Source organism: Cloeon dipterum, chromosome 1 (genome assembly GCF_949628265.1).
Source record: "Cloeon dipterum chromosome 1, ieCloDipt1.1, whole genome shotgun sequence".
Taxonomy (NCBI): Eukaryota; Metazoa; Arthropoda; class Insecta; order Ephemeroptera; family Baetidae; genus Cloeon; species Cloeon dipterum.
The window spans coordinates 36,721,066-36,736,921 of record NC_088786.1 but is presented as its reverse complement, the minus strand read 5'-3'; the positions used below and the strand labels follow the sequence as shown (position 1 = coordinate 36,736,921).

Here is a 15,856-nt window from a genome sequence, read left to right as displayed (position 1 = left end):
TGTCGTCGAGTTCTGTGTCGTCTCTGAAAAGATGGGCATTTCATGTAATGCATACCTGGCATTCGAATGTCTCAAAGAATGCCTGACAATGAGATAACAACAGGCATACGCATTCAGGAAGGAGACCACCCTGATAGCTATTGTAATATTTTAGCTGGGACCACACAGGGAGAATAAGCTATGAAAGCCTCTAACGTAGGCATCAATGGATGTCGTGTTCTTGTCTCGTTTCTTGCTGTTCTAAATAAATTGAAGACAAAAGCCGACATATATCGAACTTTTTAAAGTGGCTTTACTGAATTTTGTAGTTGAAAGAAAATAATAACTCTCAAAAGTACCAGCCCGTTTGCTCGCATTGTTAAGGCACTCTCAGGAGTTTCAAAGCAATGGGAGGTATTTGAGCAGTTGGGAGATCTAATACTGGCTACCCAATGTCAGAGATGGCAAAAAGGTGGTTAGTTTAGTAACTCGAAATGCTCAAATTGCTCAACGGGCTGGTTTGCACCTTTCCAGCATGCGTGATTTGGCTTCACGGGACGAATGTCTAGCGTTTCAATGCAGTCCTCGGTGCGGAGGCAAGTGGCCCTTGAGTGGGCTGCGTCCCTGAAATGTGCGGCCTGGTGCGCCCATGTTATCCGTTCGCGGTGTTATTGGGACCCGGGTTTCAGCATTCGTGCTAGTGCAGTGCGCGCCCTTCCAAGTCCGAGAGGACAGGGATAAAAAGAGCAAAAAAGTCCTCTAAATATGTATATTATGATCAATTTGTGGGAAAGTATTTTACGTGCAACGATGAAATAGCGGCGAGAGCGGCTGGCAGAGAGCTGGAACAAGTCGTGACGAGACGTGGACTCGTGGGTTGCGTGCACTGATGCAATAGCCGTGAAAACAACTGGCAGAGTGATTGCTTTTGCGTAGCTCACTAGCTCAGAGCAGAACACTCAGAGCACTGTTTGGTGTGCTCTTTGCGCTCAGCTAGTCAGAGAGAATGTCTGAGGTCGAGTTGCGCGAACGGAGCTGTATTTATATATTACAATCTCATTGGTCATAATAACAAGCGATCTCATTGGTCAATCTGGCGTGACTGCTTGACCGATGGATAAAAATCAAGTAAGGAAACAAGCAATTTATGGAAAGGAAATAAATATTGAATGAATGAAATAAATAGAAAATGGGTGAATAATGTTCGCCATATATATATATATATATATATATATATAAAATTAAAAATAAGATAGAGATGAACATACCGCTATATGGGTTTTTCGTCTTTTTTATCAGAATAATATCTTTTCATTTGTAGAAATATCTCGCGTTAAATAAAAATATAAATTGCATTATATTAACTGTTCGTTTTTCTTATCTCATGGACCTGATAAAAATCCTTCTCAATAATAAATTTTCTGATAAAACCCGCAATAATTTATTCAATATCTTACTGACGAAATTCATAAAACCTTAATTAAAATTGTGTTTACTTTTGCCTACAATTTTCTCGGAAAGATAGAGCAAAGAAGGACTGCAATCTACATCAATTTTTATTAAACAGAGGTCATTTTCTTTCTTCTATATATTGAATATAATTTCCTGCATGAAATACGTTTTCCTTTAAAAATTATACTATCATCTTGCGTTACAAACAGTCAATTTCTAAATCCATTTATTCAAAAAATTATTTTCATTTTTGGTCAAGCTGATTTGAAGGGTTATGCAACCTGCTCTGCACTTGTGTCGAGCAGGTTGCATATATTGGAGGTAGAATTTTTGCTGCGAAGGATTCACGGGAGCATACATACGCCCATTTGGCAGTGAAAATCATATAGAACAGCGCGGAACGTGAAGGAGGCTTGAATTGGACTGGTCGGTTTTATTGCAACTCATCTATGCTTCTGATTTGTGTTAAAAATTAAAATTTCAGCTCAGTTGTTGAGAAAATTATAATTGTTCACGTACTGTCTTAATCTTACTTAAAAAAAACACTACTTGGTAAGTTTTCATTTCGGACACTATATATACACTGGTCTTAAACTGCACAATGAGGTATTTCTTCGTCCCTCCTCTCGTTGCTGCTTTTCTTATTCCATGCACCACTTCACTGTTCCTTTTTTTTCAAACGCCGCACCTTTCCAAAGAAAAAACGTGGTTTCCGCGCCTAAAGTGATCGAATTGCGTGACGTTACAGAAGTTCTCACACGCAGATGAAACGATTCTCGCAGTGGCTATAGGAGGGCAGCACTTGTATCGCAGTTCGTCTCAAAAACCTTTGCTTTTTAATACCGGTAATCAGGAAGATAGAAAACCCAATAATTAACCTCATTTTATAATGATTTTCCGTTTAAATCAAACAAAATTATTAAATTTTGAATATTATATTGTTATTTGAATGAAATCGCAAATAAATAATCTGATGAATTTTTCTTGAACGTCTTAATTAAACCGGTATTTTATAACCAGCTGGCACCTGATGAAGACACAAATCAACCGTAAAGTTGGGGACGAGACAAGCCGCCATTTTCTAGCATTCATATTGCATCAGTTCTCAAATCACCCAAAAGAAAAAATGGGCGGTGGGTCGAGTGCAGCTCCTTTAACCCGAGAGTGCTTTAGCTTTGCTCACTTTTTGGCGGCAACTAGCAACTCAAACTAGAGGAGAGCCGCCGATTTAGCCGGTGCCGGCCGTGTCTGTCTCGTGTGAATTTCATTAGTTTTGGCACGTTTTTCGCGTTTTACTGAGGATTTGGCGGGAATGCAGCCGCTGTTGTTGCACTCGTTGGCGCCGCTGGACAAGCCCATTGAAGCCCATGCTCGGCAAGCTGCAGAAAAAGACCGGCTACATGTTCAGCAAGTGTTCGAGGTCTGCAGCAACAAACATATCGTCATCAAGGTACAAACACACCGAAAAAAATTGCGCTTCCGGAAGTGTAAAGGGTCCTGCGACCGTGGAAGGCGCACCTTCGAAGTGATTCAGGGCATTGCGTTAAGAATTGAGAATACATATTCGTGGAAATCAAAGAGGATTGTTTAAATTTTATTCCATTTTCTTGATTCTAAAATTTAATTAATGCTATGTATTATCATCGCATTCTGAGGGAAGATTATTTTTTTTTAAAAAAATACAAATTTGAGATCCATTTAAATTTTTACCAGGTTCTAATCTCTTTCAATTTTTCTTTAAAATAATTACTTTTTGACCTTTCAGGTGGTACCGTTCGGACCGCGAGCAATTTTTGCCGGTGGCCGAAGATCAGCGACTCTCCATGTTGTCACCAGGTCTTTTAAGAATCGTAAAGGTGCGTTTTACCCTGACTTTGAATTTCCACCTTAAATTTTTAGAGCTAAAATTCAGGTTCGTCTGGATGACCGTGGAAAGTATTTTAGTGCTGGTAAGGAGACGGTGCAGGTGGCGCCGCTGTCAGTCCACGTCGAGCCCCGACAATAGGTCACCGACGTAAGAAAGGTTTAATAATTGAAATAAATTGAAACAGTTGATTTCTTTTATTCCAAAATTCTTTTAACCTGATTTAAAACAACTTCCGGAGGTTTCAGACCTTTATTTCATTCAGGGTACAGTATGAAAGGGTTCAAAAAACGCTTCTTTGGTTGACAAGGAGGTGACGAAACTTTATTTTCACCATTTTCAACTGTATATAAATTAAAATTGTTTTAACAACCTGACAGGTCTGACACCTTATGATTAAAATCTCAGGGCGATTTATCTAAATTTGCCAAAATAGAGAAATTTGAAACATCGAACCTGAAAAAAAATCATTTTTATTTGCAGACATGTGAGCGTGGCTGCTGCGTGAGAAGCAAGCTGACCTGACGAGGGTTGACGTTGATTGGTAGAAAAAGGAGGTAAAGGTGCAGAGCAGCGACTCTCAGGTGGAGCAGGTGCAATGCGACTCCATACCTTAATCATTCAAGACGTCGGTGTCGAGCGGCCACAAGTCGTACCCTTCGCCGCCAGGTGTGCACCAGCAGTGGCTTCTCCATGCACGCTGACGAGACCACCTTCAGGTATGCTGATCCTGATTCACTTACCTTCTATCCCTCAAGCTAACAATTCCCTGACCTGACATCAGAGTAAACACTCTGAGTGTGTAAATTTATTTGAATTTTATTTCCAGCCTTTTTTGTTAAATTATTATTTCCTTCAAAATAATCAACCATTATAAACCCTGAGTCAGGGTAGGATGTAGGATATTTGTTTAATAATAAATTATGAAATTCATTTAAATTTCCACCTGGGTTTGAGGGTAGATTTGATGCAAATTTTTGACTCGTGTTGCAGTGGTGTGGCGTGTGGAAGCGGGCGTCGGTGTGCGAGCGGGTGTAGCAGTGGCGTCAGGCCGCTTCTCCGCGGACACCGCCTTCCCAATCACTACCTACCTGGCCATTCACCCTCTCCTTCCCCTACTCAAATCGATGTCAGCTGGGAATCACGGTGCATTCGTTGCAACCGGATTTCGGCGATTTTCGCCTGGACATCGGGATTTAAATCGAGTGTCACTTACCTGTCACGTGTCCTAGGACCGATCTCTCAGTTGTCAGCAGCGGTGCGGAGACGCAGTTTGGAGACTGCCTGGAGGTTTCATCTTCATCAAAGCTGGACCGGTGAGTGTTAAAAACTTTTTTGATTTGTTTAATAATTTATATTGGGCTCAAAATAATGAGACAAAGCATGCTGTTTTCGCTTTAGTGTTTTACTACGAAATGAGCCAATTGCGTGCTTTAAATTTTTCCGGTCAGAGCTTCAAAGGCGGATTTTTTTTCTCAATATCCAAGGATGCATTTAATTAAATGCAAAAGAAATAGTATGGAAAAAATATCTTCGCTGCTGTTTGGATGACGCCGCCAGGTGATATACTGTATTTGCTCGTTATTGTCTGTGTTTGGAAGGTGAAGGCCGCGTGGAGACGAGACTGGCTGAGTGAGACTTTCCGCCTCCCATAGAGCGATTTAGTTTATAAAATCAAGCTGAAATGACATAAACTCCTGCGCGGAAGGGTTAAATTTGAATAACAGAAATTTGGCACAAACAATAAACTTTCTAAGAGGTTTAGTAAAATATAAAAAATCTAATCATTCTTTTAAGGAAACATTTTATTTTAAAACATGCCAGTACCAGAACATTTTTATTCCCATAAAGTCCAAAATATTTACATGTATTATACAAATAATTGTTTACATCAAAACTAAAATTAAATGATAAGCAAACTCATAAAATTAAAACGTTTTAAAGTTAATGGTCACGTTGGATAATTTTTCATTCCTTAATGCTATTTACATTCATAATTGGCCCATAAATTTAATGCTACAATGATATATACTATGGAAACCAAGAAGCCGCGACAGAAATGCATCTTTTCCTATATTCGTCTTTTCTATTGCAGAAATGTGGCACTCGAGATATCGTTAAGACCCGTAATTCCGGTCTATTTATTATGACACCAAAGCTTCTTGATCTTTATCGCATGAAATCTCATTCCTAGCTAGAAAGAACATATTCGCTTCGGCCTGCTGTCGTGCGAGGTTAAAGGTGCAGTCAGGGTGCAGCGCTTATAGCACCTTATTTACACTGCCATCTGGCGATTTGGGTTTAATGGAAACTAAAAGTTACGATAGTAGTGGCAGGAAGGCAGTACGGTACTAAATTCGATTTATTAATTTTTACTATTGTAAGTTTAGTGATAATGATTGATATATATTATAATAGTTATTGAATATTTTGACTCGTGTGAAAATTGCAGATTTCAAACACACATTGTCTCGGCTTTGCAAATGTGGCGTAAGACACATTTCCCCGATTTTGTCTTGTTCAGGTTTAGCTGCGCACTTTTTTAAAAAAAGAAAATCAAAAACATCTTTTTGATCACTTAACATTACGACGTCAGAGTCATTTTCTTTGAGTCTTTAATTATGGGTATATTTTCATTGGACGTAATACAGCGGCACTTTCTTCCACTTTCACCATGGTTGAGCAGCTTTTGGAGCAGTTCTTTCACTGTATTATGCTTAACCACGAGAAATAAAGCAGTAAGTTAATCTCGGCGCCTTTATCAAGCGCAGCTCTTCGACCACTTCTGGAGATCAGTAAATATCTAGCGGCGAAAATGCAGTGTGTTCCAATGTTTATTGAGTTGTCTATTTACTTCGCGGCACCATTTTCAAACAAAATTTTTACTTTTTCTAGGTTTTCACTATACCCAAAAGGTGAAGGAGCTGCGAAAGTCCGTCTTGATCTTGTAATACGTCGGCACCTTTTTCAAGCCGATTTCTTTTAACAGTTCTGCAAGTGGTTTCAATCCAGATCAGATTCAAAAAAGCGAGGGGCTGTATATCCAACTGTTGCAACAATATTTTTAATTATTTCTGGGTTTTCATCACACCAAGAGGCTAGGTGCTGAAAGACGGCTGGCAATCCTTCTTGATCTTGTGAATGAACGTTAGCGCCGTTTTCGTGTAGGTCTTGGACCGGTTCTGCAACTTTGTTACTTTCAGCGGCATAATTCAGTGATGTTCGTTTTATATCGTCTTGTGCGTTTACTTTGGAACCTTTTTGAAGCAAAATCTTCACTATTTCTGGGATTTCATTCCCCCTAGCAGCTAGGTCAACGGCTGTAAATCCGTCTTTTTCTTGTGAATGTACGTCGGCGCCGTTTTCGAGCAGCGTTTGGACTATTTCTGGAGCTTGGTTAAATCTAGCGGCGTAATGCAGAGCAGTCCATTTATCATTGTCTTCTGAGTTTACTTTGGCACCGTTTTCAATTAAAATTTTCAGTATTTCTTGTTTTTTATTCCACCCTGCAGCTAGGTGAAGAGCTGTAAGTCCTTCTATTTCTTCTTGTAAATGTACGTCGGCGCCGTTTTCGAGCAGCGTTTGGACTATTTCTGGAGCTTGGTTATTTCTAGCGGCACAATGCAGAGCAGTCCAGTTATCATGGTCTTCTGAGTTTACTTTGGCACCGTTTTCAATTAAAATTTTCAGTATTTCTTGGTTTTTATTCCACCCTGCAGCTAGGTGAAGAGCTGTAAGTCCTTCTTTTTCTTCTTGTAAATGTACGTCGGCGCCGTTTTCGAGCAGCGTTTGGACTATTTCTGGAGCTTGGTTATTTCTAGCGGCACAATGCAGAGCAGTCCAGTTATTATTGGCTCCTGCGTTTACTTTGGCACCGTTTTCAATTAAAATTTTCAGTATTTCTTGGTTTTTATTCCACCCTGCAGCTAGGTGAAGAGCTGTACGTCCTTCTTTTTCTTCTTGTAAATGTACGTCGGCGCCGTTTTCGAGCAGCGTTTGGACTATTTCTGGAGCTTGGTTATTTCTAGCGGCACAATGCAGAGCAGTCCAGTTATTATTGGCTCCTGCGTTTACTTTGGCACCGTTTTCGATTAAAATTTTCACTATTTCTTGGCTTTTATTCCACCCTGCAGCTAGGTGAAGAGCTGTACGTCCTTCTTTTTCTTCTTGTAAATGTACGTCAGCGCCGTTTTCGAGCAGCGTTTGGACTATTTCTGGAGCTTGGTTATAACTAGCGGCGTAATGCAGAGCAGTCCATTTATCATTGTCTTCTGAGTTTACTTTGGCACCGTTTTCAATTAAAATTTTCAGTATTTCTTGGTTTTTATTCCACCTAGCAGCTAGGTGAAGAGCTGTACGTCCTTCTTTTTCTTCTTGTAAATGTACGTCGGCGCTGTTTTCGAGCAGCGTTTGGACTATTTCTGGAGCTTGGTTATTAAAAGCGGCGTAATGCAGAGCAGTCAATTTATTATTGTCTCCTATGTTTACTTTGGCACCGTTTTCAATTAAAATTTTTACTATTTCTTGGTTTTTATTCCACCCTGCAGCTAGGTGAAGAGCTGTACGTCCTTTTTCTTCTTGTAAATGTACGTCGGCGCCGTTTTCGAGCAGCGTTTGGACTATTTCTGGAGCTTGGTTATTAAAAGCGGCGTAGTGCAGAGCAGTCCTGTTAATATTGGCTCCTGTGTTTACTTTGGCACCGTTTTCAATTAAAATTTTCACTATTTCTTGGTTTTTATTCCACTCTGCAGCTAGGTGAAGGGCTGTACATCCTTCTTCATCTTGTGAATCAACGTAGGCGCCATTTTCGAGCAACGTTTGGACAATTTCTGCAGCTGTGTTATGTTTTGCGGCGAAGTGCAGTGCGGTACATTTATCTTTGTTTCGTGCGTTTACTTTGGCTCCATTGTCAAGCAAAATTTTAACTATTTCCGGGTTTTCATTCCATCTAGCAACTTGGTGAAGGACTGTACAACCACTTTGATCTTGTAAATGAACGTTGGCACCTTTTTCGAGCAGCCTCTGGATAATGTCTGCAGCTGGACTATAATTAGCGGCGTAATGCAGTGCGGTTCGTTTATTAGTGTCTTGTGCGTTTATTTCGGCACCATTTTCAAGCAAAATGTTCACCATTTCTTGGTTTTTATTCCACCCAGCAGCTAGGTGAAGAGCTGTTGCTCCAGAAAAATCTTTTAAATTGACATTGCAGACCTTATGAAGAAGTACTTGCACTAAATCTAATTTATTTGACTTGACTGCTTCGTGTAAAATTGATTTTCCAAAAAAATTAATCTTGTTAACTTCAACATCAGCTAATATAAGCTGGTTTGCTACTTCCCATTTTTGGTTTTCAAAAGCCTGCATAAGTGGTGGGTCTACATATTTGGTTTGAGCGTTTTTGTCCACTTCAGTGTTTTGCAAAATCCAAAGAGCCACTTCCTCGCTGCATTTTTCGTCAGCAATCGCCAGGTGGAGACAGTTTGCTCCCTCGATGGTTTTTTCTGTCGCTAACTGGCTGTCCATTTCGTGTACCATCTTGACCATTTCAAGGTGGTGCAAAGCGAAGTGCAAAGCGTTTTTACCATATTCATCTTTTAATGAGAGATCGGGGTTGAGCAGCTTGAACATTTGTTGCAAATTCTCTTGACAAAATTGTTTGACTAATTTCAAAGAGTCTGTTGATTTAGCACAAAATCTAAATGCCTCTGACAATGAGTAGAACGTGTCCTCATCCATTTTCGTAGAAAAGAAAAGGTCTACGAACTTCCTGCACTGCACCAATTCATCGTTGAACAAGGGCACTTTTTGAGTTTGTGGGTTTGTTAAATCAAATACAAATTTTTGTGCGGTAAGAAATTCTGCAAACGTTTGGTGAGTGAAATTTACTCTCTCATTATAATATGTCACAACTCCAAAAGCGTTCATTTTTTCCAATTCTTCCTTCGTAACACTGCCTTGGTCAATCTTTACTCCTGTTACATAACGAGAGGCCACCAATTGAATGAACTGCAATGATTTGTGAATCATCCCCTCTCCCACATCTTTTCCTCCATTTTCTCTCTTCAAACAAATTTCTACTTTGTGTCGCACTATTTTGTCAAATATTTCATACAGGTTTCCTTCACCTCCATACTCTGCCAACAAAGAGAGATAGAGTGGGTTTCTCAGAATGTCTTGTTCTTTGAACTTCTCTCTCAATGATTTGATTTCTTGCAGATTCTTTCCGGCAACGGTCTTGAGAAACTCTATTTGCTTTGATTCATCCAGGGGTTTGATCTCAACTATCGTCGAGTTGTCTATCTTATCTTGAATATGGTGCACTTCGTGAGGCCTGGTTCCGATAAAGAGTGGGACTCTTGCATTATTTAATGCGATCAAGATTTTTAAGATTTTTTCTCTGAAATCTGGGCACATTTCGTCAAATCCGTCGAGGAAAACAATGAGTTCTCTCTTCTTAATCCAGTTGGTGATGTCGTCTTTAGAATTGCATGTTGTTTTTACGAGGAATTGGATTCCATCTTCGACATTTGATGCAGGCGGCATTTCAAATAAGTACCGATAGTATTTTTTTAGAGGAATCAGCAGTATTTTAAAACCTCCATCATTTTTGGTTAGTTGGTACTTCATTTCTATAAGAATGGTTGATTTGCCTGCTCCAGCAACTGAATTAAATAGCCAAACAATGCTCGCTTCAGCTGGATCTCTCTCTGGGGAGATTGCTTCTAAATCTTTGGCGTGATTCATCGTTATCGAAGATTGAATATCGCTTGAAATTTGTGGATGTTCTAGACTACTCAGGGTCTCAATCGATTTTTTGTTTTCATCAAACAATGTTTTGGCTTTTTTCAATAATGTTGCAAAATCGATCTTCTCTTTACGAGTTACAGTTGAAATTTTAAAACTATCCATACGGCCACGGAGGGTTTTTGTCTTTTTAAACTTGAAATCGGGTTTGACAAATGCTCTTGGCCAAATAGGGAATTTGATGAGATATTGCAAAGTAGAATTGAGAAGAACCATGTCATCTCTATTGGACTCACGAGTTAGTAGAGGCTCCAGAAGTTCTTGCAGGCTTTTCTCGTCGATCTTCCCAAAAAGTTCAATCATTTCCTCTAATGCATCTGTGAAATAAGATTTTAAATATATGCACACCTTTAAATAAAAGACGTTCTTTCTTAGCTTACCTTCATATTTTAATATCAAAACTAGCCAGCCACTATGGTTTGTAGCAGAGACTTGTGAATCTTTCATGGTCTTAGAGACCTAAATCAAAAGATATGCATCAAACTCATCGTTTGTAATAAAAGTTGGAGTAGAGCTTACATTGTCCCTTTGTGGTGCCTCCATGTTAACAACGAACAGAATTTTCGGCTTTCCTATCAATTTTTCATTTTTAGGGCCGACCAAACTCTGTATGATGCTCGTGATTGGACGAGTCTTTTGACCCACGCGCACGCAAACCTCTTTTTCTTCGTTTACACATACAGGGCTAAATATGCAGGTCATGATGCAGCCCACGTCTGGTTCCAACTGGGACACTGCATAAAACCAGAATTAAATCAAATTTAAATCCTAAATTTATATTAAATACTAGCCTAGCTCATTATAAAACATCAAGGATTGATCGCTAAGTGTCCAGTCGGTAATTTCGAAGTCTTGGTTTTGAAGTACTCTTTTTATTTCTTGCACTTGTTGGTTTTGGACCACGGATAAAATGAAACCTCTACGACCCCTGATCTCATTTCCTTCGTCCGATTTCCAGGAGAAATATTCGGAAAGTATTTCATTCGAGACTTTGCTCACGATACCACGCCCATCATGGGTTGAAAAAGGTTTTCCAGCGATTTTTGCCCTGAAAAAATCGGTTGAATTAAATTGCCATGGTGTGTTCGCTAGATTATTTAGATTAATGATGAGTTAACTATAGGATTACTATTATCGATCGATATCCGTTTTATTTTTCTGATACTCACTTTGAGATTATGAATTTTCTGTCCTGTTGAAACATTTTGAGCTCTGGTGTCTGCCCAAGATAAGTGTGGTTTGCTAAGTTTATTGAAGAGCGTGACGCTTGATGCATTTTATTCTGAACAATGGTGAAAATTTTCAACAAGGGCTCATCTTTAGCATTGCTTAGACACGTGCAGATAATTCTGACGAACCATGAACCATATTCATCAGTGTTGGCCAATGTCGCTAAAACCGATATTAAAAATAAATATTACGAAGGAGTTGATTGAAGCTGTTATAAAATTACTTTCAACTGTAGAATAGAACACGTAAAAATTGTGCATTCCTGGGCGAGTGGTGATTCTGCATGAATTCATGTTTCTGTAGTTTTCGTATGAATTCTTCCTGTCGAATTTTGAATCTTCCAATGGCCCCCGGCATGGCTGAAAGATTAAAGAATATTTTCTAAGTAACTTAATTCATCTGGCAAATTTTTGGGTATCCAGCATATAGTTATAAATTGTTTGCTTCATGCTTACCCCAAAATTCACGACTTTTAGACATTTATCGAAACTCTGTAGCCTCTGTAATGAGTCAAGCACCTCATCTGTTGTGAAATATTCGTTCTCATCAGTTTCACTTTTTAAGTGGTCGGTAAATATCATTCCGTTTTCAGACCCATGAGAGAGGATGAAAAGCACGAAAACAGAGGGTACGTCATCTGAATCAGAAAGTGAACATAAGTTTTAACAAGACTTTTAATTAGAACGAGATACCTTGTGAGTTGAAAAACTGCAAAAGCTTTTCTTGATCTCCCAGAAGTTGGAGCAGAGTCTTTTTGTTTGGGGACCGAAAGTTACGGAAATTGCAATTTCGGTTTTCCCCAAAGAAAGTCTTTAGGTTTTCTACGTCTTTAGCGTCTCCTTTTCGGAACGCAAAATTAGGATCGTTTTTGAACTCGTAGTGAATGACCAGGACACAAACACTTGAAAAAGAGATATTAAATATAGTTTTTAACTAGATCAAAACACAGGAAAATTACTTGTCTGCGTTTGCCCTGGTGAAACGTCCATCTATATCAGATTCAAAAAATCCTAGACTCGCTACCCCTTCAGGCCGATTGTGTGGATTGCCTAGAGAGGTAATTTATATAAAATTTCAATGAGAGAAAATGTTTGCATACCTCCTGGAGATATTGTGGCAGAGTTTGACTCCTCCGAGCTTTTTAAAGCCGTTATTAAGTAATCTTTATTACTCGTTTGCTGGTTGAATTCACTACTCTCAACTTGCTCGATTTGCTGAAACATAGTCGTAGAGGATGGGTTCTTTATCATTGTCTGTGGTCAAGATCAAATATTGGTTTCAAAGAAATAAACTCTTGATGTACCTGCTGCGGCTCGTTGAGTTGTTGATTTCCTGAAGCGACAAAATCATCCAATCGTTTGTAGTTCTTTGGAACTTTGATGGCGCTCGTTTCAACGTACTGTTGCAGTTCTTGGATGGAGAAAGCAGTGGCAAGAATGAGACATTCTTTGTTCCCTGCATCAGTCAGCAAGTGCTCGAAATCTTTGTCAGTCTTTTGTTTTTTGTCCAGGAAGGACCCATCGTCAGGGTCTACCTCCAAAGACTCGTGCCATGCTGATTGGAACACAGCTCCCCAGAATTCTTGTCCAAGAGTGTTCCAGGCAACTCCTGGATTCGAATGTCTTGCATTTGGACTTTGCTTCAAATACTTTGACGGAACAATAAAGTAATTATTTCCGCTGTCCGTTTGCATACAGTAAGCGAAATAATTATTGCTTTCTGCTTGCATCTTAGTGGGATGACTACTGAGTCGATTTCAAAAGCTGATATTTTCCCATTTCATCGATAAAACTGTAATCAGAAAAAGTAACACAACGAGAGAATAAATAAATGCTCAAAGTACTTTATTAATTACAAAAATTCTCGAGTAATGATTAAAGAAATACGTTAAAAGCTGCTGCAAGACTGAAGAGTTACCTTATACAACATTTTCTTTATTTTGCTGGTCAAAGACCAGGCCAAACGATTTTTAAATATTTATTTGTAGCGGGATTTTACCATTTACTGCGAGCAATAAATTGTATTTTCATGCAGAACGTGCATCGCCGCACTGTGCTTCTTGAGCTTAGGAAGAAATCCCGAAAAAATTATTAAAATTCGACCTGGGATATAGTTTCAGGTCGGGGTACCCTGAAAAAGGTTGGTTGGATGCGTCAGTTAAAAGCCCTTCGTGAGCACTGTCGAATGAGGGGTTGTGGTCGATTCTGCAACGATCGGTCGAATTGTGGCAATAAAATAATTTAAAATTGTCTGTGAACCGGGCAAAAAGCAATAAATGCGCCTGCTGTGCATGCTGCACCGCTCGCGAATTCAAAAGCCACTTAAATGCACTCTAATAACAACGAAGGAACCGAAAAGAATCGTGGCCGCCACCAGAACCGCGCAGTAAAAGTGCTCAAGGTGCGCGACCTGAGAAAGGTTGGTGGTTTGAAGGGCGGAGAGTCAAACATGCTTAAAAATGCTGAAAAATCAATTTAATTCGGCCTCGGAAACGATCTCAGATCGGGGTACCCTGAGAAAGGTCGTTTGGGCATGCCCAGTTTTAGCCCTTCGCGAGCACTGTCGAATGAGGGGTCGTGGTCGACTCTGCGAAGAACGGTCGAATTTTCCCAAAAATAAAACCATTTCAGTCGGTGCCGCACCGAACGTTCCTTCTGCTACGCACACATTGCACACATCAAAAATACCAAAACCCTTATAAAATCAATTTTGGAATTGCAAAACCACTGAAACTCGAGAATCAGACACGCACTCGTATGTATCTGATCGCCAAATTCGATATTAAGTGCCCAGCGGCTCCGCGGGCGCCGTCGCGCGTATTTTTGACGTGTCCATTTGCGCCGCGTGCCATGCAAAATGCGAATTTTCAATCCTCCGCCGTAATTCGGCTACGGGCACGAACTTTTTCAAAATCGGTTTACAGACACTATTCGCCGACCAAAAAAAAAAAAAATACTAACCAAAAATCTGAATTTTAATTTCCCATGTTAAGCTAATGGGAGGAGGAAATCCGTTCCTCGCCGCGCGCCAAAAGTATCTTCTCCGCGTTTTTTTTTATCCGATCAGGTCGAATTTGGTCTTAAAACAGTCCCAGATAAATTTCGCATCGACTCCTTTTGATTTTTAGTTTGCCCAGGGCCACCGCCATACCTGACGAAAGGTACCCATGGTTAAAATGGGCAAATTTGCCCGGTTAATAGCTCCGGCGCTATGGGCCGGAAAAATCTTTTCCGCACACCGTTGGCTTTGTCTTGGTGTGCTCTATCCGAATCTCGAGTTTCAGGGCCCTGGGGAACCGGAAAACCGCGTTTTGTAACTTGGAAAGGTCACCGCTGACGCGCTGACCCTGAAGAGGTCGCGCGGATTTCATACTCGCAGGGGATAATTTTTTGTCAAACCTAAAGATTGGCTATCTCGGAATTTTCCACCGTGGATCCGAAAAAAAATGTATACTTTATGGGAGTTTCGATTTTCACCTCTTTTTAACCCTTTCGGCCCTCGTATCTCGTGCGCCGTTCGAGCTGCTTGACGGAACCAAAGATGAAAATTTAGCTAATTGCAGCCTCTTTCGAATGAGAGGTGGCGGCGGACCCACCGAAAAAATAATTATTGTCCAAACCACGTTTTGGCACCTTCCGACCCTTATATCTCGGCCGCTATTAAAGCTACACGGCCCAAAATTAGTGTTCATTAAACTCGCCAAAAAATTCTGCGGGTAATAGGCTAGTTTTCATCCCCCCAGCTCCCCCGCAACCCCCCGCAGCCCTGAAAGAGTCGCAAAACACAGTTATTTTTTATTTTTTTTAAATTCTCCTATGGGAGGATCCGGGCTTTTGCTCACCTGAAAACACGTTTGTCGGCCACCCGAGTTTCACCCTGATCCACCCCCTTTTGGCGATCTTTTTACACTGAAGCATAGGGAGGCGATTCGGTTGAGGGGGGCCATGAGGGCCCCCGGCTAAAAACCTCTGGGGCTCAGACACGCCTCGCCCCCCCCCACGCCCTTAACTCCACCTCCCCCCTGTCGATCGGTATTATACAAGGTAGGTTCCATTTTTGAATTAATTTTGCATTTAATTTAAAAAAATGAAATCTTTAATTTTTAAAAAGCAAAGGGATGATAATTTGGAAGAAATTTTGGATATTTTAAAATATTTTTAAGCCAAGAAGAAACTGCTAAAATTTTTACTGTCAAAAATATAGCAATGTGGTTGAAAGGTAAGCCTCCGTAAACACTTTGGATGGTTAGTGAAGGACGAGACGAGTCTAATGGTGGGTAGTTTACGCAATTCTGATAGTTAGAACCCGAGATTTGGAGGTGGAAAGAACCCAAAAAAATCGAAAACAGGTTAACTTTTTGTGTTTTTTTTTTTCTCGAAAATTAAGTATAAAACCACTCCAAAATTTTCAGCCTGCTTTTTTGCTGCGGCGAGTATGATTAAAGGCCGTTTTTGACGAAGTTTCTGAGCACACCAATCGTTCTTTAGGGTCGAATTAGGTACAGTTGATATTTTTTCCGATCAAAGA

General features: G+C 40.1%; 1 protein-coding gene and 2 long non-coding RNA genes across 3 annotated transcripts; all 3 read right to left on the bottom strand.

Annotated features, from left to right (window-relative positions):
* Positions 1–5,098: 5,098 nt before the first annotated feature.
* Positions 5,099–8,622, bottom strand: LOC135946921 (ankyrin-3-like). Its single transcript, XM_065495412.1, has one exon. The coding sequence runs from the start codon at positions 8,426–8,428 to the stop codon at positions 6,299–6,301; it is 2,130 nt and encodes a 709-aa protein (XP_065351484.1). The 5' UTR covers positions 8,429–8,622; the 3' UTR covers positions 5,099–6,298.
* A 190-nt stretch (positions 8,623–8,812) lies between these two features.
* LOC135948414 (uncharacterized) lies at positions 8,813–11,485 on the bottom strand. The gene is made up of 4 exons (XR_010575814.1): positions 11,269–11,485; positions 10,619–11,147; positions 10,480–10,558; positions 8,813–10,416 (listed from the first exon to the last, which is right to left on the bottom strand). It is a non-coding gene; the product is annotated as an uncharacterized LOC135948414 (long non-coding RNA).
* A 67-nt stretch (positions 11,486–11,552) lies between these two features.
* Positions 11,553–12,383, bottom strand: LOC135934279 (uncharacterized). Its single transcript, XR_010574103.1, has 4 exons — positions 12,288–12,383; positions 12,022–12,230; positions 11,785–11,966; positions 11,553–11,688 (listed from the first exon to the last, which is right to left on the bottom strand). It is a non-coding gene; the product is annotated as an uncharacterized LOC135934279 (long non-coding RNA).
* Between the last annotated feature and the right edge of the window lie 3,473 nt (positions 12,384–15,856).